The sequence below is a fragment of the Pavona decussata genome, unplaced genomic scaffold (assembly GCF_977016875.1).
Source record: "Pavona decussata unplaced genomic scaffold, jaPavDecu1.1 SCAFFOLD_119, whole genome shotgun sequence".
Classification (NCBI taxonomy): domain Eukaryota; kingdom Metazoa; phylum Cnidaria; class Anthozoa; order Scleractinia; family Agariciidae; genus Pavona; species Pavona decussata.
Window position 1 is genome coordinate 557,647 of NW_028145533.1, and position 18,887 is coordinate 576,533.

General features: G+C 36.9%; 1 protein-coding gene across 1 annotated transcript in view; it reads right to left on the bottom strand.

The window, feature by feature from the left end:
* Positions 1–18,887, bottom strand: part of LOC146469752 (uncharacterized) — a 30,207-nt gene that overhangs the window by 9,931 nt on the left and 1,389 nt on the right. Inside the window, exons 2-14 of the mRNA XM_085122848.1 lie at positions 16,179–17,174; positions 15,200–15,259; positions 14,063–14,478; positions 13,090–13,252; positions 11,434–11,472; positions 10,352–10,764; positions 9,684–9,846; positions 9,157–9,228; positions 7,753–7,977; positions 6,682–6,855; positions 6,191–6,421; positions 5,387–5,641; positions 446–478 (exon numbers count right to left, since the gene is read on the bottom strand). Coding sequence (XP_084978974.1) covers positions 446–478; positions 5,387–5,641; positions 6,191–6,421; positions 6,682–6,855; positions 7,753–7,977; positions 9,157–9,228; positions 9,684–9,846; positions 10,352–10,764; positions 11,434–11,472; positions 13,090–13,252; positions 14,063–14,478; positions 15,200–15,259; positions 16,179–17,174 — 3,240 coding nt within the window. The remainder of the gene's footprint in view (positions 1–445; positions 479–5,386; positions 5,642–6,190; positions 6,422–6,681; positions 6,856–7,752; positions 7,978–9,156; positions 9,229–9,683; positions 9,847–10,351; positions 10,765–11,433; positions 11,473–13,089; positions 13,253–14,062; positions 14,479–15,199; positions 15,260–16,178; positions 17,175–18,887) is intronic.

Sequence of the window (18,887 nt, forward strand, 5' to 3'; positions counted from 1 at the left end):
TCTTCCTAATTTAAATATATATTTTCTCTTAAGGGGAACATCTAAAAATCTCAAATTATGCGAAATGGTCAATGCTTTAATGGCTGATACCATATCAACTTCATTTTCAGGTTAAATCAATTTCTCATCCACTCGATGCGCGCGAAATGTTTTTCAATCTTTTGGGACTATGTAATATGCGACAATGCAAACGCTGAATTACTCTAATTTCTCGTGTATTTAAGTTATGTAGTGATTCCAGGTTTAATGTAAATGGATTCAAAGGTTCTTAAGTTTCAAGGTTAACTGAGAAATGTTTTTGTTAAACCGTATATAATTGAGAATTTATCTGACTACTGATTCAAAACCAACGAAGCCAACGAGGTCAAGGGGATTTTTGGTCTTCTATTTATTCCTGGCTAAACCTAGCATATGCTTTTAACTAATCACATATCTAAGATCTTACCTTCAGTGAATTGCATGTCAGTGTTTACAGGACCTAAGGAAAGGATCACAAATACCGCTTGGAAGTAAACGAGCATTTCCATGACTGCTGGCTGTAGTTGTGTCTACAGAAACATAAATATGTTAAGTGAGTGGTTATCGACCATTTCCTTCTGTGTAAGCAGCTAAGGTTAAAAAAATTACTGTCGTATGAAGTAAACTTTGTTTATCATGCAACGCAAACAAAGGCCGAAATAATTTGCCTCAGACAACCTTAAATGAATCACGTCACAACGTCGGTTACCATGCTATTTTTTTCCAGTAGAAAATAAACTCAAAAAGCTTTTCAGTACCGATGATTTGAAAAATATATATATATCGAAAGCTGATCAAGATGAACTCTTAACACCTTTTTTCTCAACGATTTTCTGTTAATTGTATATTTAAGTTGATCGACAGATAAATGGAGCGTAGCCGCCTAACATGGTCTCCGAATTTAGAGGGGTATGTTTTTACAGGGTACGGTAAGACATAACAATGGAGCACCAGTTTACCACCTAATGTCAAGAGAACAAACCGCTGTGTCTTGCAATAACCTGGTATCCGCTCTCACCGCTCCCAACTAGGTTGAAATTGTAAATTAATCTTAAAATTTATTTTGTTCGGCTAATACTGTTGGCAGGACTAACAGTACTTACTTATACAAAAAGGTACTGATCGAAATTTTCATTTGATTGGACAACACAGTTGAGATGTAAGTCCATAGAATAAAAGTCTGAAACAATCAAATTGTCCACTTGAGGTTTGATTTGAGGCAGAAAAGTTAAATGAGTAGCTTTTTTCACAGAATACACATTAGGATATTTTCAGTTGATGATGTCATACAGTGACATTCTTACACATTGAGTTGTTTAACTGAATATGAAGACATTTCCCAAGCGTTCGCAGGTATTTTCAATCGATGGTGTGATAACTTTCTCCTCCTAACCAGTTAGCATGAATTTTGAGTCGATGATGTCATACCTTTACCTTCTTTCACCGTTATTTGCATTTGAAGAGTTTGCAGGTATTTTCAGTTGATGACGTCATAACCTCATCTCCCTGTTCAGTATTTAATGATTTATGCTACATGCTGACAAATTTCTGTTTTGTGATTGGCTGAGAGAAGCTGATTTCAATTTACCTGAAATATTTTCAAGTAGAAATGACAGTTTCCACAGTAACTTACAAGGTGGCCAAACTTCAAACAATGGAGGAAAGATGTCCTGAAACTCAACAGCTTAACTGAAAACAGGACACAAAGATGAACAGCTAGCTTCACTTTGGACAGGTAGGCCCGAAAATAGGAAGAATGAACGCGATTTGTTTTAGAAGCTAAGAGTTGTTTTGGTTCTTTTTTTGCCTCGCCGCAACGGAACAAGTAAACGAAGACAAATGTAGGAAAATTATGGTTACAAGAAACAGTGTATGCATGTTAGAAATGTTAATTTTTTCACCTAAACCATGATTCGCCAGGAGAACATTCAAAGACTACATGAGGTATCCTTGACAAGAAACAAATTTTGTTCAACTTACATTTGTCTAGCAAGCATGTGGTGGAATTAAAAAAATATGCGGAAAGCTAAATAATAATCTTTTATTTGTGCTTTTTTTCAATGTACATGGTTGATTCTTACAATCTTGTAGTGGTGATATATAGAATTAAATTAATTATTAGTTAAAATAATGTGCAAGCAAGGAAGCTAAATGAACCATTTGGTTATCTTGTTAGCTCCCTGGCTAATTTATGAAAAAGCAAAAGGAAGGAAGAACTTATTAATTGTAAACTGTTAACGTATGTTACGAGGTCAGCATAGAAGAAAATTAGTTCATTCGTTGTTCTGACAGTAAATAACGTATAATTTATTTCGGAAAAGCAAACATACTTTGTATGAGTTTTTTTTTAAAGGAGGAAGGTCTTTCCAAATATCGGTTGCCATGAAGGAGATTAATTGTTTACCTACATTAGTTCGTACGTTCGACTTTTAAAGATTATGCTTAGCTGCACATCTTGTGTCTTAGCCATATATATTACTAGCATATTGAAACATGTTGTCGAACACTTCAGGCAGGAGGCCTTTATGCCATGAATGCAAGAATGTCAACACTTGTAGGGGATAAATATTATTAACTGTTAAAAGGCCTAGTAGATTTAGCAAAGGTTTGGCTTTCTCTGTTTCGCTGCCAAATGATTTAGCAAAAAATATTAATCTTACAATGTGATTTTGTTTCACTTGAATTTTTCTTATATGTGTTTTGTATACACTTCCCCAAGGTAATATGCCATAAGAAATACAAGGAGAGATTAGATTATAGCATATTTGTCTTAGTTGTTTAATTGAGAGGTAATACCTTAATTTCGATATTATTCCAGTGTTTCGAAATATACGGGAACAGACAAAAGAGATGTGGTGTTTCCAGCTTAAAGACTCGTCAATCTTAACACCTAGGTATTTTATACATTGCATTTGTACTAACGAATAAGAAGAGCCGTCGGTATTTATTGTGTTAAGATTTATTGGGGTATACTTTTTTGTGGATTTGTAAATACTTTTAAGTACTTGTATGGCTGACATATCAGAATAAGGTGCAGATATAAAACAGAAATTTGCTCGAGCAACCTTTGATGGATTTCCTATAATTTAGAAGATTCGAACAAAAATCTTATTTGAAGATTTGTTGTAAATACTCAACCAATATAAATAGACCGCGAGGTGTTCCAGCAATCTCAGCTATGTAGCACAGACAGCTGGTTCGATGAATCCTGCGGGTCATTTGAGATAAATACCTCTCGTTATATTTCAAAATTGGTTACCCATAACAAGAATAAACCTCATGCCGGATAATATCAAAGACAAATTCAACATGTTGACATTGATATTAAGTAATATATTTTAGAATGGAAAAACAAGAAAGAATATTATTTGAACGTGGTTAAAATTTGTTAATATTTGGTGTTATCGACAGAGTTGATAAGATAGTTAGGCAACCGTAAAGATATTCGAGCTTTAGACCCTTTTCTTCTTCTTCTTCTTCTTCTTCTTCTTCTTCTTCTTCTTCTTCTTCTTCTTCTTCTTCTTCTTCTTCTTCTTCTTCTTCTTCTTCTTCTTCTTCTTCTTCTTCTTCTTTCCACTGTCACTAACCTGTTTTGGATCCGCTCTGGAGAAGGGCTAACGATGGTAATGTCATCACTCGAGGCTTTTAGGGTGGCCAGAATACCTCATCAATTCCGCTGATAACACCAAACATTCATTTCCACACCACCAGAGATGCAGCAACACAGTTTCTTTAGAAGCCAACCCCCTTGTCAAATTTTATTAACCCTTTATAGATCGGGAGAGGGCATTCTTCCCGTACCGACTTTACACCTAACCTTATATTTTAGCAAGCGACATGAAACTTCGTGGCTTATTCCGAAAACCATTTAGCAATATTTTAGTTTTGTAGTTTATTGTTCATTGAATTTTCTGTTACCATGGTAATCAGTTTGACGTACATGGTACGCTTTTTTTTTTTTTTTTCAGAAAATAATTTTTTCCCTTTTAATAATAATAACTTTACTTCCAGTGATTTTTACGTTTTCAGTTCATTTTATGTTTTTCTACTAGTTTTCATTACTTTTCGGCCAATTTTGGTTAATTATTGAAGTTTTGGGAGGAAATCCATAAATCCAAGATGGACGCTGATGTGACACGACGGCATCACTTCCCGTTGTAGACATCAAAGGAAACATCTTTGCAGTTACTGTGTACCGTCCCAGTGTATTAGCTTTAATAATGTCCGCGTACAGGAACGGGTGGGGATTATCCCGGCCACAGAAAGTGAAAAAGGGCCAGTCCTAGATAGGGATAAACGATAAGTATGACCTCCTAGTTTGATCTACACACACCATTGAAAAGTATTGTTGGAAAGAATGCTACTCGAGTTAAATATAATTATATATAAGTTTGTATTTTCGCTGAGAAATACGTCCAAAACATTTTGATTGTTTACCATTTAAAAAAATTCCGGAAATTTTGGTTGGAATGTAAATGGCACACGACTTCTTAGTTGTCCCAATGGAGAATTTCCAAGAGCAATGGAACTTTTGAAAAGTCAGTCCTGTTTATCTGGTTGGGACGTTCTGAATGGAAATTCGTGTTCCATTTACATGTCTCGCATCTTTGATACCAGTTTCAGGTCTTTGAGTTTCAAAGGCGTCACAAATTTGTCTCAACTGAAATTACAGTTAAAAGTTTTTTGACTTGTAAAATGGAACATGTTCTATCCGGAGGAGAATTCTCAACAGAAATTTCCGGATTTCTGTAGCAAATGGTAAACAACCCGTACCTCTACAGTTATCACACAGGCAAGTTTTCTTTTTCTATCACCTGCCACATCACAAGCACAGGAGTATGCAAACTCAAACCACGAACTCTTTAAATAACATACAATGGCTCTGTTCCAAAATGTCAATTTTATTGATATTCAGTTTATTTTATTAGTGTAGTATCAACCGGTTGCTTTGATTAGTGCAATCCACCCGGAATTTTGAGCTAACGGTTTTCGTCTGTGCGAAATTGTCTATCTCTAACAGTATCTTAAGCCTGTAGATTTGAAATTCAAAAACTTTAGTTTCAATAAGGAACACATTGACAATCGCATTGATGAGGTGGAGTAAGTCATAAATTATCTCCACCCACTCAAGATTTACAGCAATGACGTTATCTCTGAAATTCTAGATAATAAAAAGGCGGTACTTTATCGCTATGCTGTCCAACGCCTTTCTAACTTGTGAGTATACACATGGATTTCCTAAAATATCAACCATCAAACGTATTTTACGGAGTTTCTGTAGTAGTTGGTCCGCCTTTCTCAATATATCCAAAAGAAACTATTCTAAAGGCTTTCCACTGAGCAATCTTGAAAGTTAAAGCATATTAGCTCGAATTTTTGCTTGCCAGAGGAGGCTTTCTCATGCGTAATTTACCAGGATCGTTTCTTCTTATGTTGCGCTCTTGTTCAACACCAATTATTCGATAAACGTAGTTAGAGCCTTCCATCCCAACACAATCTCCCTGATTCTCATTGTTCCATTGACTGATAGCAGGGCACTCCTTGAAGTCTCTGGTAACGCACTTGTTTGATTCACCATCTTTGCTATAGGCTATGCGAGCAGCTGGCCCCGAATAACATTCGCCTTGAAAACAAATGTAGAATTAAAAATTACAGGAAGATTGTTAAGAACGAACTCCTCGTGTATTTAATTATGATACCTTGTAGTAATATACTAAAAAATGAGACAGGAATGAACTAAATTACAAGAGAACATTCTCCAGAATACCAGCAAGTAATGTATGAAGCAAACAGTAAAACTGGTCTTGCATCAACTAAACGACACTGAAAGTTTAAGGGTACATGGTTATGTCCTTATTGTCGAAAATCCCCCATGAGCTTAGCATAAAGTTACTGTAGTTAATTATTTGTCCTTTCCTACATGACTTCACAAGACGGATAATTATTTGATTATATGAAGGCAGAAGAAGATCTCCAGATTGATTGAAATTGATGGATTCCTCACTTAAGGACTCAAAAAATAATTTATATCCATTCGTATCGCATTACGTCGGCTCACAAACATTGTACTACTATTTTACATATACATTATATTATGTCGTGTGTCGTATGTTATTTTATGTTATGTTATGTTACGCGACTGTTCTTTGTCAGACCTTAGTTTAAGTCTTACCGTGATTTTGCACTCCAAAGTACTGGTACCCAAACTCCTGGGCTTGCTCGGCGCATCTACATAACACATCACCGAGATATGTGTCTAGTTCCCCAAGCATTGCTTCTTTACCGCTGTATTTTGGGGAATCCTTATTCATGTCGGTAAATAAAAGGTCTGGTATTGGGCGAGGGAAAAGCTGTCTATCTGCATAGCACCCCACATTCTCGAACTGAGTGAAGCAAGCCACCTCTGTCGAACACAAACCAGAAACATTACAAGGTTCAGATTTCAGTTCATTTATACAAAGTAACTTTACAGTTATTGAAAATCTTTGTTGTTTGATTTAAAGGCAATAACGCGATTTAAAAAAACGAAAAATGTCCAAAAATGACATTTAGTTTAATTTGTTACCATGGTTAAGCTACTCATAATTGAACTTTCTTGTGTCCTGTTTTGGGTATTATTGTTCATTGTGAGCCACAGATAGAAACAAGAATCAATAAAAGTACCTTGCTGCTCCTCAAAATTCTCTTGAATGTTGTAGACAAAAGCGGTTGTTTTATTTCCACTGCAAGCATTGGCGTCATTTACATTGCACTGAGCAAATTCTTTAGTAACGCAAAAATCAGATGAGCCGTCTTTATAGTAGGTGCTGCCTGCGTCCTGTCCTGACCAACATTCACCTGTGAATTGAAGATATTTGTCAAAGATTATATCCGAGTTTCAATCTGATAAGTACAGATTGCGAAAGAAAAATGTTAATGCTTTCAGCTTTCAGCTTTTAATTTCAAAGAAGAAAAGAACCAAATACAAGCAACTGACTTTGTAAAAAAGAACCCCCCCCCCCCCCCCCCCCGCTGTGTAAAAACCTCACAGGTTTTTCTTCGAGTTGTCGGTTATTACTTTCCTTTCCTGTATTGTTGTTGTTGTTTTTTTTTTTGTTTTGTTTTTGTTTTTGTTTTTTGTTTCCATTGCTTTATGCCAGCGGTGAGTTTTACAGGTTTTTACACCTAGGTAAGGCTTAATAACAGTACTAGAGTTAAGCAGCTAATTATGGTAAACTTTTTTTAACAATTTATCGATTCCTAATGTAACTGTTGCTTCGTCCTCTATGTACTGAAATTATGAATGCATTTTGTTTTATTTCATAGATAATATATAAAATTGCAAGCCGCAAACATCAACTATCCAATTATTAAGGTAAGCGTTGTTCAGATGCTTGTTCTTTGTCTACACATAAGAATAAAATACATTTTGTGACACGTTGCTGGAGTTTAAGGTATCGTTCATTTGTTTTGATTATTACCAAGACGGACATAGTAACGAGAAAAAGACTCCTTTGACGACGAAACGGCTCAAGTCTTGTAAAAAAAGAAAAAGAAAAAAGAAAGTCATTCTCGCTTACGTTTGATTTACAAGACTTACCTGCTATAACGCCCGACTGTAGGTAGTTCCTCTTTTCTTAACCACTAAAAAACATATTGATCTGGCTATTGTTAACTTTAACTTTAGAACGTATTTATTTATTAATTTTTTTCCTTATTTAGTTATTTCTTCATGCAGCCATTATTTATACTCACCAAAGTTTTCTATTCCAAAATAAGTAAAACCCTTGGCCTTTGAGACCTTCGCACAACGACATGCCACATCTTTTAGATAATCGTCAAAGTTTCCCCAGTCTATAGGGAAATCACTGTATTCGGCAACGTTCTCATCGAGGTCTGTAAACATCAATTTTCCTAAAGTTCTTGGATTTCGTAAATCATTGAAGCAGCCTTTCTTAATGAAGTCAACAGGACAGCTACCTGAATGAAAATAAAACTACCATTACGGAAATGACATACACCTAATTTCGTGCTTCTCCAAATTTCAATTATTCCGATGTGAACTAGAAATAAAAACTGGGAAAAGAAGGTTTGAAAAACTTCATAAAACTTCTTTCCAAGTAATGTTCGCCGAGTAATAGCAATAGACATAGGCCTAGAATCCTTTTGTTTGAGTAATGTGCCAGACGTTGAATATCTCGAGTCAAACCATATAGGCCATGTCAGGCAAACTTTTCAATAAAGTTTTAAATAATGTTGAATAAGTGAGGTGTTTTGTCAGTCCGGACTGTGCAAGGCGTTGTCAGTTAAGAAATCATTTCTCGGCCTCCGGCTGAGGCATGGTCCGTGGTACCTGCTACCGGCGCTCACCGAAATTGGAATTGACTCCAAGTTGGGTAGGTTGTGTTCGATTGGCTGTATTCCAGCACAAGGATAACCGAAATAGCCGGCTAGAGTTCTTTTTTTACGCACATTTTAATTTAGCGGACATACCGGCAAGCTTATGTTCGCACACAGTACTCAAGATCCACCATGTATTCCTGTAACTCTAAACACCTGTTTTGATGGATTTGTGGGAATCACTTCATGCATTCTTATTTCGGAATACAAATGATAAAAGAAACTCGTAGAGCTGACTTAAAAGTCAGCTTGAAAATGATCAGAAACACTAGAAATGACTCGAATGATTATACCAAGAACTGATTCCAGTTGTTAACTTGACGTCACATAACGTCGTAATTACGTCATGGTTGCCAAATGCGAAATGTTGGATTAATGGATTTCCCCAAAACTTCTGGAAAGCGTCAAAATTGAACGAACAGTAATAAAAACAAAGAAGGGAAAACTAATATAAGCTCAAATGTAATCGTTACAGTAAGAAAAGTAATTTTTTCTTCATTTTAATAAAAGATTTTCCTTTACGTACATGCGGTATAAAATATAGTTTCCTTATTGAAATGAAAGTTGAAATGCCAGATTGTCTAATAAGCTAGCGTGGTTGAATGCAGTTGATTGTCATCATGATCTCATGTTGTACATGGTGCGTAATTTCAGGGACTTCCACCAAGAATTGGTTGACCTTCAATATGATTTGAAGAACAATCGCTCCAACGAACCCTTCTATTCCAGTTCTAGAGTAAAATATCATTTTAGGCCTACCGTGCTCCTCAACCTGTGATTGGAATTGTTGACCAGGCCTGGATGAAAATTGTGGTTGTTTTGCTTGTGCTCCTATTGGCAGTTGTAGAGGAACAATTAAATTCTAATGATAGATTCTCATATATTTAACTACAAGCAGTCTTAAATGCCAATAAAAAGTAATCTTGAAAAAATAGGAATATTTGAATCAAAAAGAGAGAAAGAAAAGTAATTCGAATAGGCTGCAAATTTTGCGAGTACCAAGAAACATTTACATGAAGGCTTCCTTTCAGAGTTTGCTTCCAGATTCGTTCTGTTTTATCCCTTCATCAGTTAGTTTTGTTTTTCCGAGAATCTCGAGATCAGCCCCGAGACGCAAGTCGACGGAAAACAAAACTAACTGTTTCCCGAGGACCAGTAACTAGAGTTTTGTAAACAAATCTATCTGAATTCAACATGGATGACTTTCCTAAAATCGCCTGTTTTCTGTCATATCCAACGCGCGCTCATGATAAAAACTGTTAAATAAAACATCAAGGCGAACATACCTTTTTTGCAGGATTCTACGAGTACGTCCTTGAGAATTTTAACAAGATCCTCATATTCGCTGACCTTAAACACACTTTTTGGGTCATTCATGGCTATAGCAGTTAGCTCTGTCGTGTTGACGTCCGACCCTACGCCAACAGCCAATATATGCACATTCTTCTCCTAAAAGAAAAAGAGGATACAATACCATGAATTCATCTACAAGTTTTAGTTGATTGGTCTGACTCATTAAACCTTCAGACTCGATCGGAAGAGCCACCCTTTATCGAACTAACAACTCTCTGGTTGTAACACAATGGGATTTTCTTACTAAGAGTCATATTGTGCAACCATATAAGCAGAACCAAAGGAAAGCGCTGGCAATAGGCTTTTATAGATTCGCGTGTTTTGCTTGGTATTCAAGTCACACTCGACAGCGTAACTTACGAGACAGTTAGGAGCTAAAAAGGACGTGATTTTGCAAGACCTTGGTAAGCGATGTTGGGTCATCCCTTGAGCCTAAACATTTGGGACGCTTATCCTTTTTCCCTAAAATACCTCAATCACCCAGATCGTAATTATTCCTAAAATTGTGGTTTTTGAAAACTTATGTATATAACATTTTACGAGAGTTTTTGTCCCCCATCCCCTAACAAGGCTTTAATATTAAAATGGTTACAATAATTACCTGAAGTGGTTTTAAGACTTCTGCGTAAGGTTTGCTTGATGGGTTTGTCCTACCATCAGTTATAACAAAAAGAACATTGGGCTTGCTGGGTCGGTCTCCGCCTTTTGAGGAAAATAAGTCCCTGTTTGCGAGTTCGAGAGCCAAGTCAGTCCTTGTTCCCGCTCCCAACCAATGAAAGTTCGTGATAGCTTCTTGCAGCCGCTCATTATTGTAATAATTGGCGTTCGCAAAGTTGAATTGAAGCTTTGCCGTACTGCTGTATACTATAGCGCCAAAATGGGTGCCCTGTTTCGACACTTTGAAGGACTTTGTTATATTAGCTACGAAATCCAGGCACATTCCGTATTCTGTGCGATAATCGACACTATCTGATGCGTCAATGATTACACCCACATCTAGGGCGTCGTGGCATTCTACAAAACAAAATACCATATCGCTGATTAATAGACCATATTTTAAAGGTTACGTTACTGTATTATTTACTCTATTCAATCTTCTGTCATTCATTGTCATCCATCTCAACGCAACTCAACAAAATTCTAGTTATTTCATCTCAAGTCATTTTTTCTCAAGTCATCTCTTTTCTTGACTGCAAGCCGTTCCTTTCTAAAAAGTCGAGCAGTTGGGGCGAAAAATCTAATACAAGGACTGAACAAGCTGATGTCATCCCATTAAATTGGGAGCTAGTCATTTGAGTGGTTTCACCGAGCAAGCTGCCCTTAGTAATGTATTAAAGAAAGGGATTTTTCGGAAAGCAGAGGGAAGAAAAGATTATAGTTATGATGCCGTTCAAAAGAACGTGAATGGCTAACATAACTCTCTAGAGCTATATTGAAGACTGTATATAGGAGAGGTACTGAGCCTAATCTATACTGTAACGTCTGTCAGCGCTATATTTCAAACGGGAAGATATGCTGCCTTAAAATTACCTGTTTTGCTCTAACAGCTTGACCACACTACATTGATTTTGTTTTTATTTCTTGTTCTTGTTGTTTGTTTTACCATTTTTTGTTTATTTATTTATTCATTTTTTATTACGTTTGTCTGTTTTCTTTTTGTGAAAATAGCGAAGTATCCCTTACCTGGTGGTAGTGGTGTAGTTGGAGGAATTGGTGTAGGTTCTGCAGAAGACAGTAACGACAAAGCTATATCTAGATCTCATTCATTAAAATGAAAATTCCAGTGGGACTTGAGTTAAAAGGGGAACTAAAGAATTCTACAAGTACTACAATTTTAAAACGTCCCTTATACAAAAACATTAAAACAATGCAAAACCTTGCACTTATTTCTTTTAACAATTTATTCTAATTTCTTTCTTTCGTTTTGCTCGTTCTTCTTTTTTATTTTCTATCGTTTTTCTTTTTATTTATATCCTTCTTTTTATTTTCGAGGTGCAATAGCAAAGAAAAGAATAGTGAGCAACGCAGAATGTACATTTTACCTTAATTCTGACTGGATTGAATATGTATATTAAACCTTTTGGGGGTTACAACATCCTAAGCCTTTTATTCTGAAACATTAAAGGGGCACTGTCGTGGTGAGTTAACTGTATTTTGGTCGAAACTGCTCATATGTTTGACAACCAATCTTTTTGCTACGGCTTTTCTTTTGTTAGGAAAATAATAAGGGATTTCTCCGAGGCAAAAAAAAACCATGATCAGGTTTTTAAGCGAATTCCCTATAATACGCAAGAAGAACGTGAAAAAATTGGCGATTTTTTTCAAGCTACAATTCATTTCCATCCAAGCCATGAGCAGCCAAACATAATTAAACTATTTTCTGTGCACCAGTAGGGTTATTATTAACAAAAGTGAACCATTATTTTGACGATTCCATCGACTTAAATACGTTTCTTCGGCTGTTCAGAGGGACACAAAAAATACCGCCCCTTTAACTTGCATTTTAAAACACCGACGTTTATCTCTCTAATAAACAAATTATCCTGAATAATGTTATTCCCGCAAAGACATGCTTTTCATACTACTTGCGTGAAAACCCAACTTGACACCAAAGAGTTGGGGGCTCTTTTGGGGGATCGATTTACAATTAGGGCTACAATTTTTTCAAATTACGTTGCCAAGTATCAACCTATGACAGCGCGCGTAAAAATCAAAGAAACTCTACTGTTGTGACAAGAGCCATTATGCCATGCACGTGTAATAATGACCATTCATCGTTGATTCATCATTCATTCTTCATATGAATTCAGTGATATACAGCAATATCTTTTGGTTGTTTTTAATAACACAGGTATTTTACTAGCGCTTGCCTATCTATGGAATAATTTTTAAAGGGAGGGGTTCACGGTTCTGCGCATGTCCATGAAAACATTTTCGCCTTTGCTCGCTATGACCCATGCCTGTTTAATTTAATTCGTTGTTAGTGACCCATGCATTCGGAAGGGAATAGGTAACTCGGGTGGTAATTTTTTCATATGATTGTGTTATTTCGCAGGCAAATAACTGTAAACACACCAAGCGTGAAATAAATCCTACGTCGAGTCAACGCCAAATTCAGTATCGACAAAATTAGTACAATGCACTAGCATTTCTGTGAATTTTGGGCATCAGTCATTTTGCTTGGACTAATTATAGAATGTGATTACTGAAGTACATGTGAGTGGGATTTTTAAGGCCAATAATATGATAAGAAAGAGAAAAAAAGCATTTAGATTCACGTACATGCGCTGAAATGTGAACCCCTCAGTCCCTTTAAATAAAACATTAAGACAAACCTACTTTCGCTGCACGATTCTACAAGTACACCACTGAGAATTTTCACAAGGTCTTTGTATCCTCTGACCGCAAACACGCTTTTTGTGTCATTCATGGCAATAGTTGTTAGCTCTTTCTGGTTGATGTCGGCCCCTACACCAACAGCCATTATATGCACATTCTTCTCCTGAAAGCGATAGTAGATACAGTTGCATGAAAAATTCATTTTCAAATTTTAGTTGATTGGCCCGGCTCTTTAAGCCTTCAGACTCAATCGGTAGAGGCACCATGTATGGGACCAACAAATTTCCTTTTAGTTGCAACACAATGTTTTATTATTAATATTATTATTATTATCTTTTTTTTCTGTCGCCATATAAGCAGAATCAAAGGAAAGCTCTGCCAATTAGCTTTTATAGATTCGCGTGTTTTGTTTGGAATTCAAGTCCACTCGACAACGTAAGGATTCTAGAGAGGCAGCGGTAAAAATACTGTAATTTGTAAGACTTTGGTAAGCAATGTTGAGTCACCCCTTGACTGTAAACATTTACGCGGCTATCCTTTTTCCCTGCAAAACCTGAACTCAGCAATACCGAAGTAAACGTTCTCTAAAACGTTAGTTTTTGAAAGCTTGGTTACATAATTTTTTCATACTAAATCCTTTAACACAAAAATTTTTTTTCCCCCAACCTCTGAAAGGGCCTTAACCCTCTCTAGACCGTACTATCTAGATAGTATATCCAACGATGTTCCCTTTGAGGTCCAAAACACGAAGTGATGACGTCATATGTCATTGTAATGATATGATATTAAAATGGCGGTTATCTTGGATCCGCCATGTTGGATTCCTGGATCATTCTCCAAACCATCAGGGAAGCACCGAAATTGAACGAAGAGTAATCTCAACCAAAAAAAATTGTTTACATAACATTTCACGAAAAATTTTCTCCCCCAACCACTAGCAAGGCCTTAATTTTAAAATAGTTACAATTTTTACCTGAAGTGGTTTTAAGACTTCTGCGTAAGGTTTGCTCGATGTGGGGTTTGTTCTACCATCAGTTATAACAATAAGAAGATTGGGCTTGTTGCGCCGGTCTCCGCCTTCTGGGGAAAATAAGTCCGTATTTGCGAGCTGGAGAGCCAAGTCGGTCCTTGTTCCCGCTCCCAACCAATGAAAGTTCATGATAGCTTCTTGCAGCCGCTCATTATTGTAATAATAGGCGTTCGCAAAGTTGAATTGAAGCTTTGCCGTACTGCTGTAGACTATAGCGCCAAAATGGGTGCCCTGTTCGGACACTTTGAAGAACTTTGTTATATTAACTACGAAGTCTAGGCACATTCCGAATTCTGTACGATAATCGACGCTATCTGATGCGTCAATGATTACACCGACATCTAGGGCGTCGTGGCATTCTACAAAACAAAATATAATATCGCTGATTAACAGACCATTATTTAAAGTTTACTTTATTGTTTACAGACGGTACCTCTTAATACAGAAGTAGTTTTGAACAGTTTATGACTACGCGCGAAAAGCAGAATTTAGTTTGGGATACAGGAATCCAAAACGAAAATTGGCGGTAACGAGGCATTTGTAGAGATAATTAAGCAATGATTATCAAAAAAAAAAACAGTAAAATACCAGCCACTGTATGGCCTTTTTTAATTGAAGCTTCATTATCTCTGAAAAATACATGGTTGCAACTTCTCCTTAGAACTCTGTTAAAAATGGCATTTTACGCCAGCAGAAGAAAATATAAGTTTTTAGCTATGCTACCGTTGAAAAGAACGTGGGTAGTTATCATAATTCTCAACAGCTACATTTGAGGACTGTATATAGAAGAAGTACTAAGCCTGTTCCATGTTATAACGCCTTCTAGTGCTGTTTTTAAAACAGGAAGATATACTGCACTAAAATTGTCTGCTTTGTTTTAACAATATGACCATTCTACATTGATTATATTTTTTATTTCTTTTTCTTGTTTAATCATTTTTTTTTGGAGTTTTTGTTGTTGTTGTTGTTGTTGTTGTTGTTGTTGTTGTTGTTGTTGTTGTTGCTTTTGTTTCTTTTTATTTGTTTATTGATCTGTTCGTATCCATGTTTGCTTCTTGTGAAGATAGCGAATTCCCTTACCCGGTGGTGGTGGTGTAGTTGGCACTACAGACGAGGTAGTAGGAGGGATTGGTGTAGGTTCTGTAGAAGACAGTAATGACAACAAAACAAAACTATATCTTACAAGTCTTATGTCCAGTGGGACTTTGGTTAAAATGTAAAATGTTCCGCAAGCAATATAGTTCACGTATACACAGGCATAAAACCATTAACTTAAACCATATCCAAAACTCGCATTGTTGTCTTCTAACAATTTACTCTGTTTTCTTTCGACTTGCTTTGCTTCGTTTTTGTTTTTGTTTTTTATTTGCTTTTATTTCTCTTTTAATTTATTTTATTTTTCTCTTATGGAATTCCAGGGAAGGAAAGGTCAACTATACTCTTTTAGTTTGAATAGTCAAACGCATTGTCCCTTTATGTCCGTAATACGTTGTTGGTTTGACATGGTCCTGTATAAAACCAAGAAAACTCAGCTATTGTGGCCACCATGTATAGGTAATAATTCTTTCTCTTAGGAGAAAGCTTGGAATAAGCTCCTAGGAACTTACTCCAAGTTATGAAAACTGAATTTATTGCCATGATTGGCAGCCAATCCGCAGACTAAAGAACGCCAATTTTTGTTTTACTCGACATTTCCGTTGCTCGAGCATCTTTCGTGATGTTACGCAGAAATATTTTGGAGGTGAACAGATGATAAACTTTAGGAGTCGCACGTATCTCAAGCATTTTAAGGTATGAATTATTATTGTCTTTGGCTACCTGACCAGCTGTTCGGATACTGGGTAGAGTAACTGCTTTTCAATGAAGGAAATTTTACCAGGGTTTTTAAAAGTTAAAAGTTAATATTTAGTTCATCATATCTGTGAGTTAAATGAATTTGCTTAATCTAAAATTTCAGGGCGCCCCTGTCAGCGACAACGAGAGCCTGTAGTTGTTACAAAGTTAAGTGGTCGGATACTGGGCAACATAGTATTAGTATATAAAAGAACCCTATACTTACCTATCCGTGAGCATTCAGCACTACACGTCGTCACGACGCTAGTTGATGTTGCTGTAAGGGTTGTAGTTAGGCTTAAGGTTTGGTTGAGAGTGTTGGTCAAAGTTTGCGTTTGAGTTGCAGTACTAGTAGCAGTTAGCGTCTCCATTGTTTTTGCAGTACTTGTTAATGTTACAACAGCGGTACTCGTGGCTGCGGCCGTGGAGGTTGTAGTAGCTGTGATTAGATTTGTAGTGTCATGAGTGACAGTCGTTTTGTCGGTAGCTGTGGTAGTTAAAGTCTTAGTTAGAGTCTCCGTAGCAAACTGAGTCGCATTGACAGTGTTTGTTTGCGTTGCTGTAGTAACCAGAGTACTCGTTGCAACTCCAGTACTGGTTGCAGTTAACGTAGTAGTAGATGTTTCAGTTTGCGTGGAGGTGGCAACGTCTGTACTAGTCACGGTGTCTGTACTCGTAGCTACATGCGTCGATGTAGCCGTTTGCGTCAAAACAGCGGTACTCGTTGCTGTCGCAGTACTAGTATCGACAGCTGTACTTGTCTTAGTTTCATGAAGTGTGCTTGTTACCAAAGCGGTGTTAGTGGTGTTTATAGTGGCAGTGCTTGTCTCAGTTGCGGTTGTGGTTTCGGTTGCAATCTCTGTGCTTCTTATAGTTGCTACTGCTCTACTTGTATGAGTCTGTGTGTTTGTCAAGGTTGTCGTGTCCGTTGCAGTCGTAGTGAGTGTCGTCAGACACGGACCGGATGTCGAGCACGTGCTGTTAGAAGGAGTTGACGAAGTGGAGGGAACGCATGTTTGGTAGTTTGCAACAAAGATGCAAACTGAAGGGGAAGTACACTGGGGAATCTGACACGCGCCTGCAGGAATAACTGCAGGATATGGCCCAGGCGGCTTCTGGGGTGGTGGTGCCGGAAATTGTGAAGATGTTCGTAGACGGCTAGTCACTGGTGATGGTGGATAAGAGTTTCCTGGCAAAGATTTAGGGTACTCTGCTTCATCCTCTGAAGTAAAATACAACAGAAAATTTATGATAACTGTTCATTCAAAATAGTAGTAAATTTCTAGCTCTTTTTGAACCGCGTTATTTAAACAAGGCACGGTGCACAATGATAAATACCTGATAGTAAGTTATAACTCTCTTGCAAATATAACTTCTTTTCTGACGATTGGGTGTAAAGGAGGCCTTCCTTTGAAGCCTCCGAGTGATTTTTCCTGAGCATATCGGATACGTTTAGAAAATGGAGATGCGTTTAAGAATAAGAAAAAATATTTGTTGCACGCTCGCGCCCTATTTCTGCAATGTCACGCCAACGATTTTTTAATCTTTTATCCCATTTTTTTTTTTTTTACGATTAGTAGTAGTAGTTTTTTTGTAGACGTATGTTTCATGATGAAGGAAAGAGTGTTGACTTTCGAGATCAATTAGCATTGAATCGCTTCTTTTAAACGTTAATTATTGTGAACAATCAATGGTCTTTAGTCCCAGAAGGTTATGAGGGTAAATGGTACGTCCAAAGATGTTTCCTTTTAGGTCAACAACAGAAAGTTATGACATCATTTGGCGTGGTAATGACGTTATAATTCAAAACCGGCGTCCGTCTTGGGCCAGGAGTCTTGTATTCTCCCCTTCCCGGTCTACATAGGGTAAAATTAGTGATAATAACCCGTTCCAACTTAAGACAAAAAAATAATACCGATCTAAGCTAAGGATATCGCTTTCCATTCTTCGTGAAGGGTACACAACGTTGTCAATATTATTCGGCTATTTCAAGAAACAACCAAGTAATACTTTCACCGCTCTATCATAGAGAATCCGTTGTATATGTACGCATAGAATGTACATTTTCAACACAAACAGTTACCGAAGATAGTGTTTCACTCGGCACTCAGGAATCCAAAATGTGGTCCCGTAATGGACGTTAAATTGTTAAAAAATAGTGTCTAAATTTCAAAGCTTATTTTAAAAAGTGGAGAAAGCATTGATTATCGCTTATTTTCGCTTTTAAATTTTGTGAGCGCCACCATCTTCGATTCCCTAATGTCAGACGGTTGCTCAGTTATTCTACACAAAAGCACTTCTATCTTCTGACAATAACCGGCAACCGTATGACTTCATGAATCCAAAATGGGGGAAATTTGTTATTTCCAACAATTTTACGTCATTTTGAGGTAAGAGTTGAGGTTCCCTTTAAGTTTCTTCGAGAAGAACAGGACAACCCAATCCAGACCATGTTTAAGTATTTAAGGATTGTTCAAGGAGTACAAGCATTGAGAAAGGGCAATTATGGAAACTTGTCTACTGGATACGGATGACCTGTCCTTGAATTTGTAGTTGTCAACATTTGTTCGAGACGTTGCGAAAACTGATGGTGATTGTTATCCAACGAAAACCTTGTACGGCATTGTTTGTGATATCTTCCACTTTATGGTTGAGAAGAAGCCTCATGAGAAAGTCGTGGTATTTCTGGTATTGTTATTTAAATTACGAAATAAAATTCACTAGACAAGTTTTGAAAAATTATCAAAGACTAGAGTTTCACGAATGATCAAACACTAGCGATTCGCACCAGTGTTCACTGCAGTATCAAGGTCATTTCACTTGAAAAAATTCAGCTCCGTGATTGGACAAAAAATACACGAATTGTTTATACAAGTGAGAATGGGAATTTAATGGGAAATAACTTCTAGATGAAACAATTTCTGAAATATTCAAC